The 21,724-nt window shown below is 34.1% G+C and overlaps 2 protein-coding genes across 2 annotated transcripts in view; one reads left to right on the forward strand and one right to left on the reverse strand.

Annotated features, from left to right (window-relative positions):
- The first annotated feature begins 142 nt into the window (after nucleotides 1-142).
- Nucleotides 143-21,724, forward strand: part of LOC149896573 (uncharacterized) — a 29,425-nt gene continuing 7,843 nt past the window's right edge. The window contains exons 1-9 of the mRNA XM_090117469.1: nucleotides 143-333; nucleotides 11,650-11,750; nucleotides 12,978-13,125; nucleotides 15,343-15,524; nucleotides 15,951-16,013; nucleotides 16,690-16,775; nucleotides 17,534-17,634; nucleotides 18,025-18,169; nucleotides 21,029-21,134. Of these exons, the coding sequence (XP_089973595.1) occupies nucleotides 11,658-11,750; nucleotides 12,978-13,125; nucleotides 15,343-15,524; nucleotides 15,951-16,013; nucleotides 16,690-16,775; nucleotides 17,534-17,634; nucleotides 18,025-18,169; nucleotides 21,029-21,134 (924 nt within the window). The 5' untranslated portion in view covers nucleotides 143-333; nucleotides 11,650-11,657. The remainder of the gene's footprint in view (nucleotides 334-11,649; nucleotides 11,751-12,977; nucleotides 13,126-15,342; nucleotides 15,525-15,950; nucleotides 16,014-16,689; nucleotides 16,776-17,533; nucleotides 17,635-18,024; nucleotides 18,170-21,028; nucleotides 21,135-21,724) is intronic.
- Nucleotides 19,138-20,367, reverse strand: LOC149896574 (cilia- and flagella-associated protein 263). Its single transcript, XM_090117405.1, has one exon. The coding sequence runs from the start codon at nucleotides 20,365-20,367 to the stop codon at nucleotides 19,138-19,140; it is 1,230 nt and encodes a 409-aa protein (XP_089973531.1).

Here is a 21,724-nt window from a genome sequence, read left to right on the forward strand (position 1 = left end):
AAAATGGTCCTTCAGTGTAGACGTTACGTTCTAAATTTGGCGGCAAAATTGACAATCATGTTCGTGCACATTTTTTTTTCTGTCAGGTAAAAATATCTCGATTCCTTATTCAGTCAAAATGCGACGCGCTACAGTATTAGTATCGTCCGTGAGTTTCGTTAGTTTTAAACTGTTTTAAATAGATAAAGTTGAATAAAAGTGTTATTAAAGTAGTTATTGTTACAACAATATGGTGGCTGTATGGATGTAAGCTATCGTTTGTGATTAAAGTTTAAAAAAGTTTATGTGCAAACTGCAAAATGTTCGAGTGAACAGGATTTGTGTTGTTTTACGGTAAATAATTTCTTGTTTTATAATTATTAATGTTAATTTGATAAATTAGTTAGTTTTTAAACTTTCTTTTAGTTTATACGTTGATTTTAAAACTTTAAGCTTCATGATTTTTTTGTAGCGGTATAAGTTCGCGTGGGTGTCGTATAGTAATAGTGATGTATGGTGTTTTATCGATAAATGATTGATTTGCATTTCACGCAATTAAATGTGGAATGCAAATTTACGTTAGTCAATTTGAATTTTAAGTAAGGAATTACAAGTGTTTATTTAGTGTTTTCTATACATTTCCAAATTTATTATTTCATTGTACCGAATCATAAAATGAAACTAGCAGTGTGATTACTACGTTTACTTCATGCTTCAATGTAAATATTGAGTTGTTATAACTGTACTGTAGAGGTAAGATGTAAGATTGAAGCCATAAAGATTCACAATCTCGTTGGTATCAAGGAACAAAAGCGTTCATTTGTTTCGATCCATTAACATTCCGTCGTTGGGTGTCGGTCTAATTCTCTTCACGATATAGATATGACCTTAGTTCTATTAATTGAATTGGTAAAAGTATTTGGATTATCTTCTTATTATTGCACAGTAATTTCTGCAAGAATGTATTGGTAATGTATTAGTAAATAAGAATCGCAGGCGCATTCCTTTGAATCGTTAATACTGGCCTTTAAAATGTTTTGTTCTCTGGATTAGTGATCCTTTTCCCTCGTTATAGCTTTTTTTTGAGAAGACGCAAACCTTTTTTTTGGAGGAGTGGCAAATAGCAGGTATAAAATATAATATGTATAAACAGATATGTACCTAGTTCCGTTTATAATAACACAACAAAATACACTGATGAACTAAACTAAAATTGATTTATAATTTGAAAGTGAAGTGAGTTGTTTATAAAATCATTGTTTAGGTACTTCCATGAAGGTAATATTGTAATTTGTCGTACGTATTCTAGGTAAGAACGTATATTTAAACAAAGCATACCTAATAATCATTAACATAAACAGTAATTATAGGTAGCAGTACTGCAGTATCAAAATCATCAGTGAGACAACCGAAACTAGTAGGTAATCGTTATTTCAAAATTCCTAGCTGAAGTGTTTTCATTCACCAAAGCTAACTTGAATCAACAAAGAAATGTGATACCATGCCCGTCATCGCTGTAAACAGTTAATAAAAGAAACTTCTATAATCCGAGTCAAACAGTAACCATAACGAGCGGAGTGCGTGACAGTGAATGCTTTTAGATACAGATCTGGCGTTGCACGTGATTCCTCTTTTCTGGAATTCCCTAGTCGTGATCAACAGTCGTAGATTGATTGGACGCACTCAGCATTGTCACTCGATTCTTGCGTAACTATCGTTATGTACCTACATTGTTTCACAAATAATTGTTGGAACTTGGAACATGAATGTGACGAACAGACCATTTGAAGTTAAGTAGTTTGTAATGAGCTCTTATCGTGATGATTGCGTGGCATCGTCTTGTGAACTTTTTTGTTTCAATAATAAAATTGACAAATTGTAAGTTAGATCCATTGTGTTGAAAATTCCCAGTTGTTGATGCACAACAGTACATAACAAACATACTTAAGGTATTTATCTCTAAATAAAATTGATACTGCGTCATGCGTGAGAAATGAGCAAATAGTCTATTTCTTAATAGTTTTGGAACATCTTGACCAATATTTATAAACGAATTCATTTATAGCTAGAATAAAATGTATTCACTTTAATACGTAGGTAACCTAGATTCAGAAACTGGATACTCTACATAGAAGAATATTCTTCATTTTTCAATTAAAGAATGTAATGCACGCTAAGTATTTTTATTAAAACATATAGAATAATAGCACGTAATTCGACCACAAAGGCCACATGTCAGAAGTTCCGAGCAAAATGATTGATATAAAGCTGCTCGATTAAACAGGAATTTCTCCCACAGTTATCGTATGTAAATAAAGCCATATTCATGCGAAAGGTATTATATTTTTAACATTTGAAGTTAATAAGTGGCTCTTAATCTTGGATGAAAACCAATCAACGCAAGTTTAAGCTATATAATATTGTTTCAAACGAAAATAAGAAGAAATAATTATTAAAAATTGTAGATTGGGAAGAGGATCAAATTTTAATGTTTAAAAAGATGCAGTAGAAATTTAAATGACGACAAGCAACAAATTTTTTTTAAAATTGAACTAAAATATAATTCACACATTATTATAATATGTATATAGGTAATGAGATCAATTTTGTCAAGATTTCTGGAAGTAAAAATGGTTTTAAACGTATACTTTCAAATAATTTTGCATTACTTTAGTAGTTCATAAGTTAACTAGCTTTTAATTAATTAAAAGCTTAATATAGTCTTAATAAGTATGAGAACGAGGCGTGTTACTTAGCGCGGAACTAATTGTAAGGTCAATGACATTAATTGCTTATATTTATCGATACATTATATCACATCACCATGGAAGAGCTTTAATCTTCTTCTTCTTCTCTTATATATAAAAATGAATCGCAAAATGTGTTGGTAAGCGCATAACTCGAGAACGGCTGAACCGATTTCGATAATTCTTTTTTTATTATATTCCTTGAAGTACGAGGATGGTTTTTACGTAGAGAAAACGTAAATATGTACCACGGGCGAAGCCGGGGCGGACCGCTAGTACATAATATAAATAATTTGTAAATCTCACCATGACTGTTTAAAGTCACCTAAGACACTTCTGTGTCTTAGGTGTTTTGGTAGAAATGAAAACATGAATAATCAAATCACGTAATTACAAACATGTGATTTATTATTTTAAGAATAAGTATATGTTAAAGCTAAAAAGCAGTATAGATTGAATAAATTAAAAAAGGAATTAGGTAGAACATAAAAAAACAGTGCCTTGATTCATTCAACGATTATTAAAATTGCAAGTCCATTTTGACTCGAACAACGCTCGGCATTATTCGAAATTAACGAACTTTCGCACAAGAATCCTTTGAGAAGGGCCTTATGGAGAATTAGTAAATTGACCTTTGACCCCGGCCACCATGTATCATATGTACCATATTTTTAGGGTTCCGTAACCAGAGGGTAAAAACGGGACCCTATTACCGTCACCAGGATGTATCTCAAGAACCGTTGGCACGGTCATAAGCAAGATGGGTATTATTTTTTGTAATTGTTCTTTTTTTAGCTTATAAATCTGTACCGAACCCTTAGAGACATGAATCCGACTCGCACTTGGCCAATTTCTTATACGACATGCCGTCTCCAGATGTCGCTTCACCGAATTACGCATGCAAGGTGCATACAAGGATATTTTGACAATAACTTTCAGTCGAATAAGCATGGATAGATTTACATATGAGTACCCTGAGAAAATATCTTGTAAAACATCTGCATCGTCTTTTGTTACACTTTTCATTAATGAGCAGCTTATTTACTTAGGCCTCCTATATGCCTCCTATATCCTATAGGCCTCCTATGAAGGTTTAGGTCATAATCCACAAAGATAGAGAACTACCAAATATAGGGAGTGTGGATAACGTGCGAATATATAGAAAAGTCAATTTGAAAAGTCAAATATGTTTTGTTTGAAGCTGGAGGTCCATGTCTCTGTTGTTCCGATAAACGTTTGTGGACAGATGTATTTCACATCTGCTGATTGATTTTTGTACTTTCTGTATAATGAGCATTGGAAGCTTTAAACTTTAAATAATTCTCAGAATAAATAAATAAGTAATATTAAACAACGATGACTAGCAAAACTAGGTGGTATCATATCATACAAAGAAATGGAACAACTAGCCCGGCGGGACGTGAAATAACATTCATGAAGAAGTACCTTCTGTATTAAACTTTCATTTCTTTTAAACACATACATCTAGAACTAACAATAAAACTATCGACTTATTTTCATGAACATCATAATAACATATAATGACGATACTTACCCAATACATATCCTAATAGTATATATTTTATTGAAATTCTTCAAAAAAATATCATGCCTATATCTTAATAGTATTTTACTCATAGATCATGCTCTATTAGTGATACGTTACAATCCATTGATATGAGCTTAACATTTCTCCATGTGACATAGTTCTGCCAATTGACTCTGTACCGTCACAAGACAATTCCTAATCATAAAACATAACTGTCGCATCCCACGCGGATGGTGAATTAAGAAAGACTTGAAACGTATGTATGTATGTACCTACGATCTACATTGTGAAACGTATGTATGTACCGACAATCTACATACTGACCGTACTCTTTGGAACACAAGTTGTACTATTGAAGAATGTATAATTATTGATACCTAAAGCTATATGAATTGAAGCAAAATCTTATTTATATTTATCGAAATTCTATCGTATGTAATGTTCGCTTATACACACGGCATGTAGGTACCTACCGCATTTTAAATCTAATGAAATAATGAATAAGCTCAGAACAAACAATGTACTTAATTTAAATATAAAATATGTATTATTTTTCCTGCAACTAAAAAATTGAGTACTATTTAAATTTAATTTTATCGATAACACTGCATCGGAATCACATTACTAATTTTTTATTTTTGAATTGAAAATCGTTCCATATTCTAAAAGGCATCGGTTTTATATTGTGATGCAATTTTTAATTGTTTCCTATGCCCGTAACTATATAAAAAAAATACGTGTGGCACTCGAGGACTGCCGCGGTAAAGCTATTGCATAGAATCGCATCCCTGTGCCGGTTGGAGTGGGGGGGGGGGGGGGTGTTAGGTTTTTATTCTTATAAAATTTTAGGTAGGTACATACAGTTATGGAATATTGCAATATTATGTTTATAACTGGAAAAGAGAAATCTAAAAAAATAAATTGTAATACACAAAACGAATTTGAGATTGCTTTGAATGTTCTCAATAATAATAAAAATTGATTGCTATAACGAATTACAAGCAAATATTGTTGCAAAAGCTATTTAATTTAACTACTATGACCTTTAAAATACAGCGTTACATATTGTATTTTATTTTTATAACTAGCTGTGCCCCGCGGTTTTACCCGCAGTGCTCCGCTCCTGTTGGTCGTATCGTGATGATATATAAATTGTAGCCTAGCCTTCCTCGATAAATGGGCTAGCTTAGCTAGCTAACACCGAAATAAGTTCTCAAATCGGATTAGAAGTTCCTGAGATTAGCTCGTTCAAACAAACAAATAAACTCAACTTTATAATATTAAGCATAGATATTTAAATAGAAAGCAAGACATAAACATTGCAATTTGCATGTAGTGATAATAAAACTGATTTAGTTTGTTTGCCTGAACGCGCTAATCTCAGGAACCATGGGTTCGATTTGAAAAATTATTTCACTGTTCGATACTTATTCCGTTTTTCGAGGAACTATATATTATGTACTGTATATATTATGTACTGTATATCATGTACTGTATATATTATGTACTGTATATCATCACGCTGTCCATTTTTCGAAGAAGGCTATAGTACATATATCATCACGCTAAGACCAATAAGAGCGGTGCAATGCGGGTAAAACCGCGCGGTACAGCTAGTATTATTATAATAGGCGTGTTTAAAACAATAAGAAAGCTCAAATTAATGGTTCAGTTTTTACTTTCTCTGACCTCCGACATGAGAACGTAACGAAAATTATCACTATTGTTGAAATTCGCCATTTATATAAAATGGACGTATCTGTGAATGAAGTCACGTTATTTTAATATCTATGGTGATAATTAACAACTACTTCGTCCCGGTTTTGCTCGGTTTTAAGGTCTCTTTTAGTTGAAATTTGTACAGACGGTAGTTTACGATAAATTTATGAAATTTGGCTTGAATTAACTTTAATTTATTGAATCATGCATGTAGGATTGAGTTAATCGTACAAAGATTACACTTTTATAAATTACTAGTGGTCCGCCCCGGCTTCGCCCGTGGTATATTTACGTTTTCTCTCCATAAGAACCATCCTCGTACTTCAAGGAATATAATAAAAAAAGAATTATCGAAATCGGTCCACCCGTTCACGCGTGATGCCGTGACCAAGAACTAAATTTACTTTTTCTTTTGATGAAACGTACGGACAAAAAAAATTGACTTCAGAATGTACATTTTTTATTTTTTAAATTTAAATTAAATAACTGAATCCTTATTATGTACCTAAACTCGATTAAAAGTCTAGATGGACAAAAGACTAGGTACAATTTCTAGAAAGCCAAGCGTTGTGTAATTTAGTTAGGTCACAGTTCAAGTCACGATTTGGCCTAAGTCTGTACTAGAAGTACCTAGTGTTGTGTGTTTTGCCAAAATTAAACATGTTAGTTATTGTCAATATAGGTACTCTAGGGATTTTTAATCAACGTAGAAAGTTTTATTCCTTACAAAATGATTTTATATGTCTAACTCAAACAATAAAAAATGTTGTGTGGTTTTATGAAACCACTTCCGAACACTGCTTTGTGTAGCGTAGCGCATGTCGCGTGTCGGTCGGCTGCCGAGTAGGTATACCTACTCGGCAGCCGCGGCCCGCGATACACGCGACATGCTCTACACAGACCAAAAAGTTTGAGACGATGTAATAAAAGTTTCACTTTAAAATAATAATTAACACAACTAAACACAATAGATTTGTTTTTAAGAGAACTATAATCACAGCCCATACTTAATGTTGGTTATTGCTAAAGCCTAAAATACTGTATAGGTATGTAGTTGAAATTATCTCATCCCTGAGATTTTGAAGTTCAATACAAATATTGTTGGTTTTTGTAAATGCCAAATTTCGTGTTTTGCACAGATATGTACCTACCTATCATGGACTCATGGGTCATACGAAATCATTGTGAGAAGCCTTTTCGTGCTTACAATAAAGCTTTTACCGACTTAAGATTCCTAGTTCGATGATAAAAAATCTATACAATAGTAACTAGATGTATTCGAAACTGAAGGATAGAATTGGAACTTTCGGTATGCAGAAACAATTCATTACTTGACCTTTTGCCTTCAGCCTTCTGTGCATAACATGATAAACCTACTTTTCCAAGTCTATTTTGAAAAGAAACCACTCATATCAACATTCGAATGGACTATAATAGTATAATAATTGTAGTAGGTATAATAATTCTTTAAGATCAGTGAAACAGATCTATATTTTCATTCCCACGAAAGCATTGTTAATCAACCTTGCTTTGCCTATTAAAATATTGTATTTAGACTACAGATAACCAATATCGATGCTCTTTATAATATCACCTTGACTCCATAACCTAATATAATGTATTACGTCATCAACTTTCTAAACGGACAATAGCGACCAGAATATATGTACCAAAGTTCGGTACCATGATGTCTTATAGCAGTGTTATTTCCAGTATGGGAAAGTGATGGCGCTATACTACCTATATATAGCGCTGTCTCTTTTCCACACTGGATATAATACTGCTTTAAGACATGGAACGGAGCAGGTAAGTAAATATACAATGGGTATAACATGTGAACTTTTTGCAATATCACAAAAGATATCAAAAGATGGCTGACTTATTATCTGATAGTTTTCAATTGTGTTACTTTCAATTCGTGGGTATGTTTTTTTATAAATACTGCGCGTAGAAGGTGAAACAGGTAGGTATGTGGCTTTTTGGTAGACTTGCAGGTGGTTTGAAAAGAGTTTTTTCCGTAGTACTTAAATAAATTCTTTTGAAGCTTTTTTGTTATTTGTATGAGAAGTAATAACTCAGTGGCTTCAATTGAAAAGTCACAGGTTCGAGCATAATACTAGCTAACGCTGCGCTAGTTCGAGGGTAGACAGGCGTGCAATAACAATTGCTATTTTTCATTATATTTATGAAATTAACGATTTATTCATGATTTCTTTTACAGAAGGATAAATAATATAAAGATAAATGCCAAAAAATGCCAATAATTACCGGCATATCTAGGTAAACTCTAGTGTAACCACACCAGTTCATGCAGTAATTTAGACGGTAATTTAATGCCTTAATTATTGCGGTAACAGCCCGGATATTCGCGCAAAATCTAACACAATAAAATACCTACTAAATCTGCAAATAAATAAAGACCCCTAAACATACATATTGGTAGATACATTGAATTCTATTAATTTATTGTAAATTAGATTTTCTATGTATGTGGAATGTAGAACCGTAAATCAACAATCGTAGACTAAAGTTTTAAGAATGAGGACAAATATATCATAGCTTATACTTTATATACTATACCTAAAGTATAAACTTAATTTACTATGTCAATATTTAGTGTAAGTTGCAAATTTTTATGCTTTCTGAACTATACTTTTAATTGGCTTTATGTGTAATGTAATTACATATTTAATTAACAAGCTTTTATAAGCTTTACCTGTATGTTTCAATGTTTGTATGTATGTATGCTTTGAACGCACAGATTCAATTATTTGTAGCTACACTTAGCAAGGAGCAACTACGGAGTTTCTTGCCGGTTCTTCTACGTTGAAACTGCTTTTTGAATCGGTGGTAAATGGCAAAACTATCATATGACCTTTAGTATTACATTATATGTTAATATGTGGTTACGACGATTCAAAAGTGCTTCTAGAAGAAGTCTTATTGAATAAACTAGGTGCGTGCCGCATTTTCATCTGCGTGGCTCCGAACCTGTAGGTCTAAGCGTGATGATATATATAGCCTCTGCCTGTAGCCTTCCTTGATATATGGGCAAAGATTTTTTCAAATCGGACCAGTAGTTCCTGAGATTAGCGCGTTCAAACAAAGAAACAAACTCTTCAGCTTAGTAATATTAGTATAGAAATGGTATAGAAGTAGTTATAGATAAATGTTTGAATTTGAGTTCATGTACTGAACCCACGAGGTTAATAAAACTATAGCATACCTAAGGCATGCTAACACACTCTTCCGGCCATCTGGGTGGCTACATCTGCCGTGTTTTGTCCATTTTTGTATGAATTTCATTCATGAAATTTTGAGGGTCGTTACCCTTTTAACCGTGATCGAGAAAGAAGGTTAAGTCAATTGCGTAGTGGGGTATGGCCCAGATGTCCTAGTAATATTATAAATGCGAAAGTTGGTATGTTTGTTACCCCTTCACGCGAAAACTGCTGAACCAATTTTCATGAAATTTGGCACACACATTCAGGTTACCTAGATTAACACTAGGAACCGAACATACACACACAGGAACGTCAACGGTTTTTCTTTGAAAAAACGGGCGAAGCTGCGGGCGGAAAGCTAGTATTTCATATTACTTACATATTATAAGTATATTTTATTGATAAATTTTCTTTGTGGAAGAACTTAGGTGGTTACTAAAAAAACCAGCATATAGTAAACATATCGAATAAACGATTACGTAAGTTTGGAAAAAAAGCAAGCTTAAAAATATCGCATTAAAGCATTCCTGTATTACACCTGCCTCAATCAATCACTAATTAACGATATTACAGCGATGACGTAATCACAAAAACAATTATAGATGTCGGATCAAGTTGACATACAACTTACGGGCACTGACCGTGTGTTTATGGCAAGGTTTATGGTGTACGATTGACTTATGTACTAGCATTATTACGATAAAATTTCTATGTGTGCTTATGTTCTACTGTAGCTTTGGATTGTGGATTTTTATGCAGTTAAGGTTATTTCGACCCTGGCTTCATTATAGTATGGTTTACTTATATGCTGCAATGCGAAAGTCGTTTTGTAAAATGCACATTTTCAACACATAGGTACTCGTCTTGTTTGATTTAAGAACTGAATTATCTCATAATGCAAATATGTATGTACATAAATATTTTCATCTTTCACATCTCGCCCCGGATTGGCGTGAAAGGATGCGGGTTCAAGTCCCGCCTCGTGATCGAATTTTTTCTATTCTAGATATAAAATTTTATATTTTCCATCCTAAGTTTCCATCTATTCCATAGTGAGATATGTATTGATTAAAATAATATAATTTATATTTTTAAAATGAATAATGTTTTCATTGTTATTTTAAAGAACAAATAAAAAAAATAAAAAAAGTTGAATCATTGGGTTGTATTCCAATTTTCTAACAAGATATTGTCCGCAGCTACGCCTGCATGGTTAAAATAAATTTTCAAGGTACAAAGTCAGTACTTTCATCGCCTATTTTATCTTCTTAGTTCTTACCTTCTCATATGTCCCTACTCCCTAGTCACTAGACGTCTAGGTATAAAATATAAATGTTAACAAACTCCCCCATCGTTTAAAAAACTAATTGCTCTAGTATAATTGAACTATGCGATACGAGGGTCTTTGTCCCTAGCAACCCTTGGAATAATTAAAGGGTTTATTGACTGCAAATATGTATAAGAATTTTGCCGGTTTGTGGATATGAATTATTTTGTGTAGGTATATAGTAAGTTCTAAGGCATATTTTATTATGTGATATCACAGTATTGTGTCATGTGTGTGTGGTATAATAATAGTACTGTGATATCACATTATAATTCGTCAATTAATTATTATTGATATGCATATTTTTTTTAATGTTACTATTTACCTTGTATGTACCTTGTATGTAACTTACTATGTACCTACACAAAATAATTCATAACAACAAATCAGCAAAATTCTATATTATACTTGTTTATATTTACTTTTTACCCATATGTATACAGGGTGTCACACTATTGGTATACTAAGCGCGAAGGGTCTAGTAGTTTTGCATACACTGATCACGTAAAAAATACTTAAACAACAAAATTACGCAAAAATTTTTTTACTAAATTTTTCCTGAAAATCCATGTTTTCTTCTCTATCTTCGCGCAGCCGGCATATACCGCTTCTCTAATGTGAGCATTTTGTCTATGAAAACATAATCTTAAACGATAGCTCACGTGCTGGTGGCAAAGTTGGGCGGGTTGCTTGTTATGGGTGTACACATAGAGTTTTAAGTATTCATCTATTTGGAAAAAAAATGCGTCTGGAATTTTATTAGTATTTTTTACGTACTCAGCGTATGCAAAATTATAACCTCCTTTGAGCTTAGTATACCAACAGTGGGACACCCTGTATAATTGAAAGACAAATCCTTAATTGAAATAAAGGCATAGTGACAGAAACCCAAAAGGGATGGAATTTGGAAACCCACAGCAGCCCCACGCAACTTTAAATATTCCGATAAGGATTTTTTTTCGAGTAATACCGATTGTAATGGTAATTACGGCGACAGATATAGGTACGAAAACAATTATCATTTTCACATCCAAACCAATATCAACGAATTTACTACAAACAGCCATAGACAAAGTTATTTATCTACAATTGAAAATCTTTCAGCATCCACGATGGCGGAAGTGACGTCATCCCGCAGCTCGCCAGCGCCGGAAGCGTGTCCCGAGTGCGATACGGGAGCGTCGGTTACTTCCGATTTGCATAAGGTAGTATTTATTTTATGAAAAGTTAATTAATGGTATTTAATATTAGGTAATAAATTGTATCAATTATGTGTTGGCAGATGAGTTCACAAAGACGTAAGTTTGTCTGCTGTACAAAAATATTTTTTCAATTCGAACTGAGATTGAAACAACTTTTTAATATGTATATGAATAGATTAAGATGATAGACTGCTTTGTGTATTCTCAAAAATCTAGAAAATTCTGTATTGATTTTGATTGCACTCAATCCGAGTGAAGACTGTTCTAATATTTTTCTAAATTTCATATCGATGTAATCAATGTATTTATAAACCTTTTATAAACATCTACATTTAAAAAAAAGGAAAGGAGATTATGCATATATATACATATTACGTTGTATTTAGTAGTATTTACTCCACTTGCTATATTTATTTCCTAGAGATTTCTAAATCCTTAGGTAGCCTGGAAGATATTGCTATTTAGTGATAAGCCGCTTGTTTATATCTACCGCTTTCCTTTGTACTCATTTCGATGCTTTTATTTTGTGTATCTTAAATTGTTATTGTGAAATTAAACTTTTATTAGTTCTTATTATTTGAAGATGTTTATGTTTGTCCGCTAATTTCTCCGAAACTACTATTAGCATTGTTAATTTTATTGCTTTATATTTACTACTTCTACTAAGAAAAATTCAAAATACAATGCATATATTATACGGACTTACACCGCCAGGTTTTGAGATAATTACGAATATTTAAATAATGTGAACTGCTTTGTGGTTATTGAAGTTAAAAATATCTCTTTATGACAATATTTCTAATAGGTATTCATTCATTATACAAACATTACAATAGCTTTAAAAATTAAAACTATTGAAAAGTGTAGAAGTAATTATATCTTGTATTTCAAGTCGTAGCTAAACCAAAATTAACGTCATTTCATCTCATTTCCACTATAGTACCAAGTGGCATGCATATGCAATAATGCAAGCCGGCCGCGCAGTACGCATGCGCGGACGAGATATGTCGTAGCTTCCACAAAATTAACGTCCATTTTATAGTATTGTCTGTAAAATAATTATAAACTAATAATATTTTATAAACTGTCCTTTATAGTACCAAGTGGCATGCACAATGCACATGTACCCGACCGCGCAGTATACGCATGCACGGACGAGATTATGAATTTTACATTTTAATGTCGTAGCTAAACCAAAACTAACGTCATTTTATAAACTGTCCTTTATAGTATCAAGTGGCATGCACATGCAAGCCAGCTGCACAATACGCATGCGCGGACGAGCCGGGCCCCCCGCCGCCCGCCAAGACGGACACGCCGCCCGCGCTGCCCCCGCGCCCGCCGGCTAGTGTGTTGGCGACCAACAGACGACATAATGGTGAGTTTGTTGGTAGGTTAGTAGGATAGTAGGTTAGTTAGTTAGTCAGGCACTTAGTTAGTATGTTAGTTGGCGATTAACTGTAGCCACTTTCGAAATTTAGCGATCAACGGGAGGTATAATGGTGAGTTTGATCGTTAGTTTAAATAGTACGCTTGCCAGAGACGTAATACATACTGAGTTTGTTAGTTAGTAGGTTTACAGATAATATTGAGTTAAGTTAGCCAGCGTCTTGTCGACTTACTGAAGACATAATAGTGAGTTAGTAATTTTATGAGGTAATTGTGAGTGAGGTTAACAATAGCTTTAAGGAGCATTAGTGGTCATTTAGTTAGTGTGTTGGCGACTACATAACTGATTTAATAGTGAGTAAGTCAACCGGCAAGATGCTGACTAATTCACGAAGTACTAATATTGATGAGTTCATAATATATCATCTATATTTATAATATCCATAATATGAAAAATTTACTATAATAGAAGCCCCCCGCCTACTTAAACATAGGTTCTTATGAATAGTATTTTTTATGAATACGAATAAAGCTTAATAATAAATTTAAAAATAACAATTGAAAAAATAACAATAAATCGCTTAACAATCTGCATCACTAGCCTTTATGTAAAATGTCTATTCAGTGACATTTATCTGTAACATTGAAAATGCTAACAAAAATCACAAATTTATGCCTTCCGTTTGCTCCATTTGTAAAAAGATGTCACACTGATTTACGCAAAATAAAAATTCACATACATTCGGAACAGGTGTCCAAAATTCCCACAAACCTTTATCAGGCTTTCAAAAGTAAGAATGTTACTGTAACAATACTATTTACCTGTTTTTTTTAGTCTATGGCTAAGGTTTTATGTCAACGTAATCCCTTTTTACCTGCTGTAATGGCGTACTGCGCCTGCGCGAAGCAGTCCCATTGTTGTACTCTACATAACCTAGTCGCGTCTCCAGTGCTAAATAGTAAATAATATGTTAATTACGAAAACAAATACTAAATTATAAAGCAGTGTTCGGAAATTAGACTGTCATTTTTTTAAAAGCATACTCCAATTGGAATTGCGCCCTATACGTTTAAAAAAGTGATATTAGAAAAAAAAATTGACGTTCTTTTTTTTCGGATTATCAATTGTCAATTTTATAAACAGCCAGTTCATTTAATTACGGAATTGTTTTTTTATAAGCAGTATGTGCCAAGCGTAGTGTTTGCGTGTAATATCGATTTTCCGAAAATGGCGCGCGTTTCGAATTGGTTCTCAGATTTGAATCGGAACTTTTGACAATCGATATTTATTCATGTTGTGTGTGTATTAGTGTTTTTGTGTACATGTGTGTGTTATGGAAACTTGTCGTATAATGCAAGTGTTACAATATCAAGTGTCAACACCACAGTCAACTATCGCCGCTGACGTAGCTCAACATTATGTGCCGCCTCCACCGTATTTTGGTAAACAACAAAAATATAAATTATAAATTACAAGAAAAAAATATTATTTTGGACCTATACAGGGTGTCCCACTTTCGGTATACTAAGCGCGAAGGGACTTGTAGTTTTGCATACACTGATCACATAAAAAATACTTAAATAACAAAATTACGCGAAAAATTTTTTGCAAAATTTTTCCTTAAAATCCATGTATTCGTCTCTAGCTTCGCGCAGCCGGCTTATACCGCTTCGCTAAAGTGAGTATTTTGTCTATGAAAACATAATCTTAAACGATAGCTCACATGCGGGTGGCAAAGTTGGGCGGTTTGCTTGTTGGGGCCTGGGGGTGTACACATGGAATTTTAAGAATTCCTCTATTTAAAAAAAAATGCGTCTGGAATTTTATAATTATTTTTTACGTACTCAGCGTATGCAAAACTACAAGTCCCTTTGCGCTTAGTATACCGAAAGTGGGACACCCTGTATACTTCAAACATATCAGCCCATTTATTTCGTGAAAATTATAAGGCTTTACAACAAGTTTTATATCTGTTCTTAGAAATATCGCCAGTGATATGTTAGGTTTACTTATTTTTTGATTACATTGACATATGACCGCATATCCTGTAAGGAACAATAATAATCATTTATTGTAAAAGAAAAAAATATTTACTAGTACACCTACATATAATTAATTTTGGTTCAATCTAATCTTCCCTGTGATTATTTTATAACCATATATTATATTTTATCAATACATTTATCCATATATCCTCGCTTCCAGCGCCAGTCGGTTGCACAGACACGCCATGCCGTCGCAAGAAATACGCCTGGTGGTGTTGTGGCTGCGGGGCCCTAGCAGCTGCGCTCGGCGGACTGCTAGCGGCACAGCATATACTGCTGCGGGCGTATACAGCCTCGCCGCATCATTTGGAGACTGTCCCCGCTGCTGTGCCCGCTGCTATGGTAAGATTAATAGGGAAAGGGGAAAAAACGAAAAAAGTGGGAAAAATTCGCAAAAAAATCTCCAAAAATGCTCTTGAAACATGCTTAATTATGAAAATGGTATACATGGTTTTTAATGAAAAAGGTAAAAAAATGGTTCCCATACAAACTATACCAAAAATATATGAATAAAATAATGCTTTTGCTACAGGCAATATCACATATCACATAATGAATATAAGTGTGATTTTGTGATAAAAAAATGCTTTTCATAAGTACATGCAAAAAATTGCAAAAATGATGGTGCCTTCGAACCTCGCCTAAAGTAGCAAAAAATAACACAGTTAAAAAATCTTCTCTCACGTAAATTCGCTGTATTTTTTCATGTACATATTTATATATAATATGATAAAGTGTACACTACTAATAAATATATTTTGTCCGCAGTTGGTGCTAACAGGCGTCTGCATTATGAGTCTGGCCCGCAGAAGAAATCGGTACAGCTATATGGTAAGAAAAGTATGTTCGATTCACATTTATTGGCATGATTTATCGGAATTTTAGCATGAATAAATAAAATAGCATGGTATACAAAAAATGTAAAATATGAAACCGTAAAACAGATTTTATGACTTACAAAAGATAGCTCAAAGTAAATGTATTTAAAAAATGTACTTTTAAAGTGTAGTCTTAAATATTATGTATACTTAAGAATTTTCGAAAATTTTTGGAGGCGGATAGTTTGAATGAAACTCTGTTAGTTTTGTAGATAAATGAAACAAAAAAGCCTAACTATAAGCGTAAGTTCATGCATGCTTTTGTTCAATAAAATTACAATGAAAATTTTCACCTTTCATTTTGTTTTTTTGTGTAAAAAAATTGCCTCATTGCAATGACTAATATGCAGACTATACATATTATATCAATTAACAAGACACTATAATTTAATATTTTGTCGATATTAAAGTAAAAAGTGAATCTTTTTGGTGACTTCTTAAACATTTTTATAACCAGTTAAAGGATACACCTTTACACCAATACTGATAAAAAACATTATTCAATGTACAATCCGTCACCAAATTGGCAAACTAGAATAAACGTTATTCTCCCTTACTCTGATAAAGAAAAATGCCAAACCAAAATAAACGTTACTCCCATACACATAAAACACATTTTTCTATTCCAGATCAAAGTGGTCGGCGCTTGCTGTCTCGTGTGCGCGCTCACTTGTGTGTTAGTTACTATAACAACGACGGTTATACATATGAATAAGTTAGTATTTTTTAGTTTTAGTTATTAGGAATAATTTTTTTAGTAATTAGGAATATATATTTTTGAAGCATTTTATTGTGATGTAATATGAGAATTAACTTTATAAAATCCTATAATATACTCCTCAATAAACGGATAAGTATAAAAAAGCGAAGTTAAAGTCATAAATGTAGTTAAAGTACCTAGCTGAAATTATTATACTTGAGAAAAAGTCTTCAAAATCGTTTCAGTAGTTTCGAGAAAAACATACTAATAAACTGACACTATAAGTATTAATTGTTCGTTTATTTATGTGAATGCAATTACATAATACAATAATAGTAATTTATCCAATGATCCAATAATGTAAATTTTGTCATTTGTTTATATTATTATATTTGCCTTCAATCTATGTTTATATTAATTTAAAATAAAGAATTAAGTAGGTGCTATCTAAAATTAAAATTTCCTTATTTTGCTCGAAATTTAGCTCTAAAACTAAATTTTAATAACAGCGCCATCTAGTACTAAAACACGTTACAACATTTTTAAATTGATATTATTGTGATTGCACTAATAATTGTAAATGGAAGGCACACACTCCTGAATAACAGTCTTTACTATTTAGGGACTGGGGTGGCTTTTAATGATTTTATGCAGAATTTAGTTTTAGTTTTATGGCATTCAAATGCTTTATAAATATGAATTTATAAAGAATAGAAAAAATCGTTCCCGCCTCTTGATTTTATGCAATTAAATGATTTATTTATTTATAACAGGCTCCAAACTCTCAAGTATTGTGAGTACACTCGACTCACGCGCACGTGTTCCTGTTTCTCGATATCGCCTGAAGCACAGCAAGCGGGTATTGATGATGATGGTATGTATTATTAAACGTTAACTTAAACTCAAACTCAAATTTAAACTCAAACTTAAGTTCATACATAAATACAAACTTAAGCTCGAACTTGAACTGATGACTGACTGATGATGATTAATCTTAACCTCATACATAGACGCAAACAAATTATGCCTTGTCAAAAATCAATATTTTTTGTTGTTTTTTTTTTTAATTTTTATTAATACACTTGTATAAGCTTCACCTGTATGTTTGTACGTAACCGACATGATTGTATGTATCCGATACATTTTATTCCGATGCACTTTAAATGGACAGATTTAATTCAAACCTTATTCAAACTTTTTACACCTATCAAGGATCTGTGAATACAATAATATCATGTGTTTATTTTTATTTATATAATTATAGGTGTCCGTTGCGTATTCGAAGGCGTAACCGACTGCGCAGTAGTACACGGCGCTCTATACTGGTGCCTGCGGGGGGTCTTCGCGTTATCTGTGACCGCTGTTCTCGTGTGCATATTTAGTTGCATGCTCGCGTATCAGCTGCTGAGGTGAGTGAGTGTGAGTGAGGGAGAGCAGAGAGGGAGAGGAGAGAGGGAGAGGAGAGATGGAGAGGAGGGAGAGGGCGAGGAGAGAGGGAGAGGGAGAGGGCGAGGAGAGAGGGAGAGGGAGAGGAGAGAGGGTGAGGGAGAGGGCGAGGTGAGAGGGAGAGGGCGAGGAGAGAGGGAGAGGGCGAGGAGAGAGGGTGAGGGAGAGGGCGAGGAGAGAGGGTGAGGGAGAGGGCGAGGAGAGAGGGTGAGGGAGAGGGCGAGGAGAGAGGGTGAGGGAGAGGGCGAGGAGAGAGGGAGAGGGAGAGGGCGAGGAGAGAGGGAGAGGGTGAGGGAGAGGGCGAGGAGAGAGGGTGAGGGAGAGGGTGTGGGAGAGGGAGAGGGAGAGGGCGAGGAGAGAGGGTGAGGGAGAGGGCGAGGAGAGAGGGTGAGGGAGAGGGTGAGGGCGAGGAGAGAGGGTGAGGGAGAGGGCGAGGAGAGAGGGTGAGGGAGAGGGCGAGGAGAGAGGGAGAGGGTGAGGGAGAGGGCGAGGAGAGAGGGTGAGGGAGAGGGTGAGGAGAGAGGGAGAGGGCGAGGAGAGAGGGTGAGGAGAGCAGAGAGGAGATGGAGAGGAGATGGAGAGGAGATTGAGAGGAGAGCAGAGAGAGGAGAGGAGAGGGAGAGATACCATTTTTGTACAATAACAAACAAAATATTTCTCGTCGATGTTTTTTATACTGATTGTGTATGTCAAGGAAGAGAGGTGCATGTGCCAATATAAGCTTATATGAACATAGAAGTGACACGCGCTCTATAGCTTGCTAATATAGGTATACTTTTAAACTTAAAAAAATCAATTGCTAAAATATACAGTATATGAAGAGACCTATAATGAAACTATACTATTTACAATGTGTGTGAAAGTGAGGCTTTTTTAAATAAAAACAAAAGTAACAACAAATAGATTTTAATAAATAATTTAAATACACCATTTAACACATAAACATCATATTCAATTTCCTAGTTAAAGACGTTAACGCAATCTGTTGTATATGTACTCTGTTTTCCAATAATTTTATACTATGTTTCAAATCAGTGACTTCAGACTTAATATTTACATAATCCATGATATCTGGTACCTCATAAGCGAGTCTGACTTTCTTAACATCGTCCAACCTTTGAGCTAAACTATCCGCTTGAACTTGAATAACATCTCTTTCTTTGTCAAGTTCTTTCGTCTGTTTCTGCTTCAATTTAATCGTTTTTATTACGTTTGTCAAATAACTATTTTGCTCCATCATTGATTTTTTATGCACTGTTAGGTTTAAATTCGCGTCGCCCGTCATTTTCTTTAATTCAGCTAGCTGTTGTAATTTCATGTCTATAATGTCTTCGCATTCGTCGTTCTCTATTTTGAGTTTATCAAAGTCGACAGGGCGTAGGCTTTCGCTTAATTCGGCTTTAATTTTTATCTGTCCCTTCAGTTTGCTATACTGCGTGTTTAGTGTACTAGTACGTAAACGCAATTTACCAATCTGTCCGTCGACTATTTTAACCCATTCTGTCATGAATCTGATCCATATTTCAGCGGGGATCCTTTGAGCTATTTTATCCCAACCCTCAACTATTACTTCATGTTCGAACATTTCACTTGCTTTTTTAATTTCCACCTCTCGAATACCAATTTCTTCCAACTGTGCTTTTAATAGAGCGTGCTGTTTGTCCGCTCTGTTCCTTGCCTTTTGTAAGTTATTGACTAGAATCTCCATTTCTACACCGACTAATTCATGTCGCTCAAGGACGTTTATTCTCGGGCCGCTTCCAAAGATAACTGTTCCGCTAAATTTGGCGGAAGATTCCACACGTCGTGCGGAAACTTTGGAAGGGCTTGTTAACATTCTAGAAGGGCTAGTTACTGATTCCATACCTAATTTAGAAGACGATTTGATGAAACTGCTTACGTTTAGAGATGACCCACTTTGCATTTTCGCAGCAAATTCCAAAGCCTGTTGTATTCCATGCATTAAAGCTGGTTCTAGCCTCATAATAGTTCGTTCGAAGATCTCGTTTTCTAAATTTAGTACTCGTATCTGTTGTTTTAGATCGTTTACTAGTTTCACAAGTTCTGAATCGGACAATTCGTCCGTATCGTTTAGAAATTGACACACGGATCGCGAATGTTGGCTTATACTACTGCGATGGTGCGTTTGTATTTGCGACATGATTTTTAGTAAATGGTTATAAAATTCTTGTAAATAGAGTTGTATTGACGCGTCTTGAATGTTTTTGGCGTTTGACGTGTGTGGTTCTTTTGAGGGATAATGGTATTTATTCGGTAAGAATTAAGGAGGATTTTGGTGTGAATAAAATGACGTTGCCGTTGCTATGGCAACAATGCTACCGTAGAAATTAGGTTTCAGTCAAGGTTGTATATGACGTAAATAGAAAATTGGATAGAGTTCAATGGATTTGGGTTATCGTGTTGTGGTTTTTAATTTTACTGATTTTCACCGATGGCTATATTATGCTCGTGGCGTCGTTTGAATTTTTTTTTTGCTGTCTTGTTTTCTTTAGTTTCCAAAATATAGCTTCCATAGTTTCAACCTTTCAACTTTCACACATCACCATCGTATTTAAATTTTTCTGATATTTTGGACAAATGTTTAGTTTATTGTAATTAGAATTACTGACTAAATTTCATGTGTGATAATATTGTATGTACTTATCATCTTTTAACTTTTTATTTCGCCCTTTTTATTTATCCAAACATTTTGACTACGCTTTCATCATTCAATATCTTTGGAAATATTATATAAATTTGTACTTCTTATACTTATTAACGTGAAGAAATAACAACAAATAATTTTTTATCTACCCTCACAGCCACGAACGTAAGAAAATGTACTGGGAGCAGTTAGAACTGCGTTGTCGCTCGCTGTACCGACCTCCGGCTGGACAAGCTGCTGCTACTACTGGAAGACCTGTACAGGTACATCTATACTTATACTAGCTGCTCCGCGCGGCTTCACCCCCGTGGCTCCACTCCTGTTGGCCGTAGCGTGATGAAATATAGCCTATAACCTTCCTCGATAAATGGGCTATCTAACACCGAAAGAATTTTTCAAATCGGACCAGTAGTTCCCGAGATTAGTGCGTTCAAACAAACAAACAAACAAACTCTTCAGCTTTATAATATTAGTATAGATTATAGAGCTGAAGAGTTTGTTTGTTTGAACGTGTTAATTTCAGGAACTACTGGTCCGATTTAAAAAATTCTTTCGGTGTTAGATAGCCCATTTATCGAGGAAGGCTATAGGCTATATACCATCACGCTAAGACCAACAGGAGCGGAGCTATGCGGCACAGCTTGTTATTAAATAAATATTATTTATGTTAAGTAATAAAAAATATGTAAATTCATAAAATAGATAAGAATGGATTTTTTCTGAATGTCGTTTAGCCTCTAAATTAAAAATACGGCAATCATAACCAATAACTTTTAAAAAGTAGTTTATAGTACAATTGTAAAAGAAACAGAAAAAAAAAGCATTTTTTTATAGATTTTACTGTTTATATAAA

The sequence above is a fragment of the Colias eurytheme genome, chromosome 28, assembly GCF_061535395.1.
Source record: "Colias eurytheme isolate Ceu_HAF_F1 chromosome 28, ilColEury1 Martin Lab GWU primary, whole genome shotgun sequence".
Lineage (NCBI taxonomy): Eukaryota > Metazoa > Arthropoda > Insecta > Lepidoptera > Pieridae > Colias > Colias eurytheme.

What these genes read in the sequence shown, in the direction of transcription:
- LOC149896574 (XM_090117405.1), bottom strand. Translation starts at nt 20,367, where the DNA reads ATGTCGCAAATACAAACGCACCATCGCAGTAGTATAAGCCAACATTCG.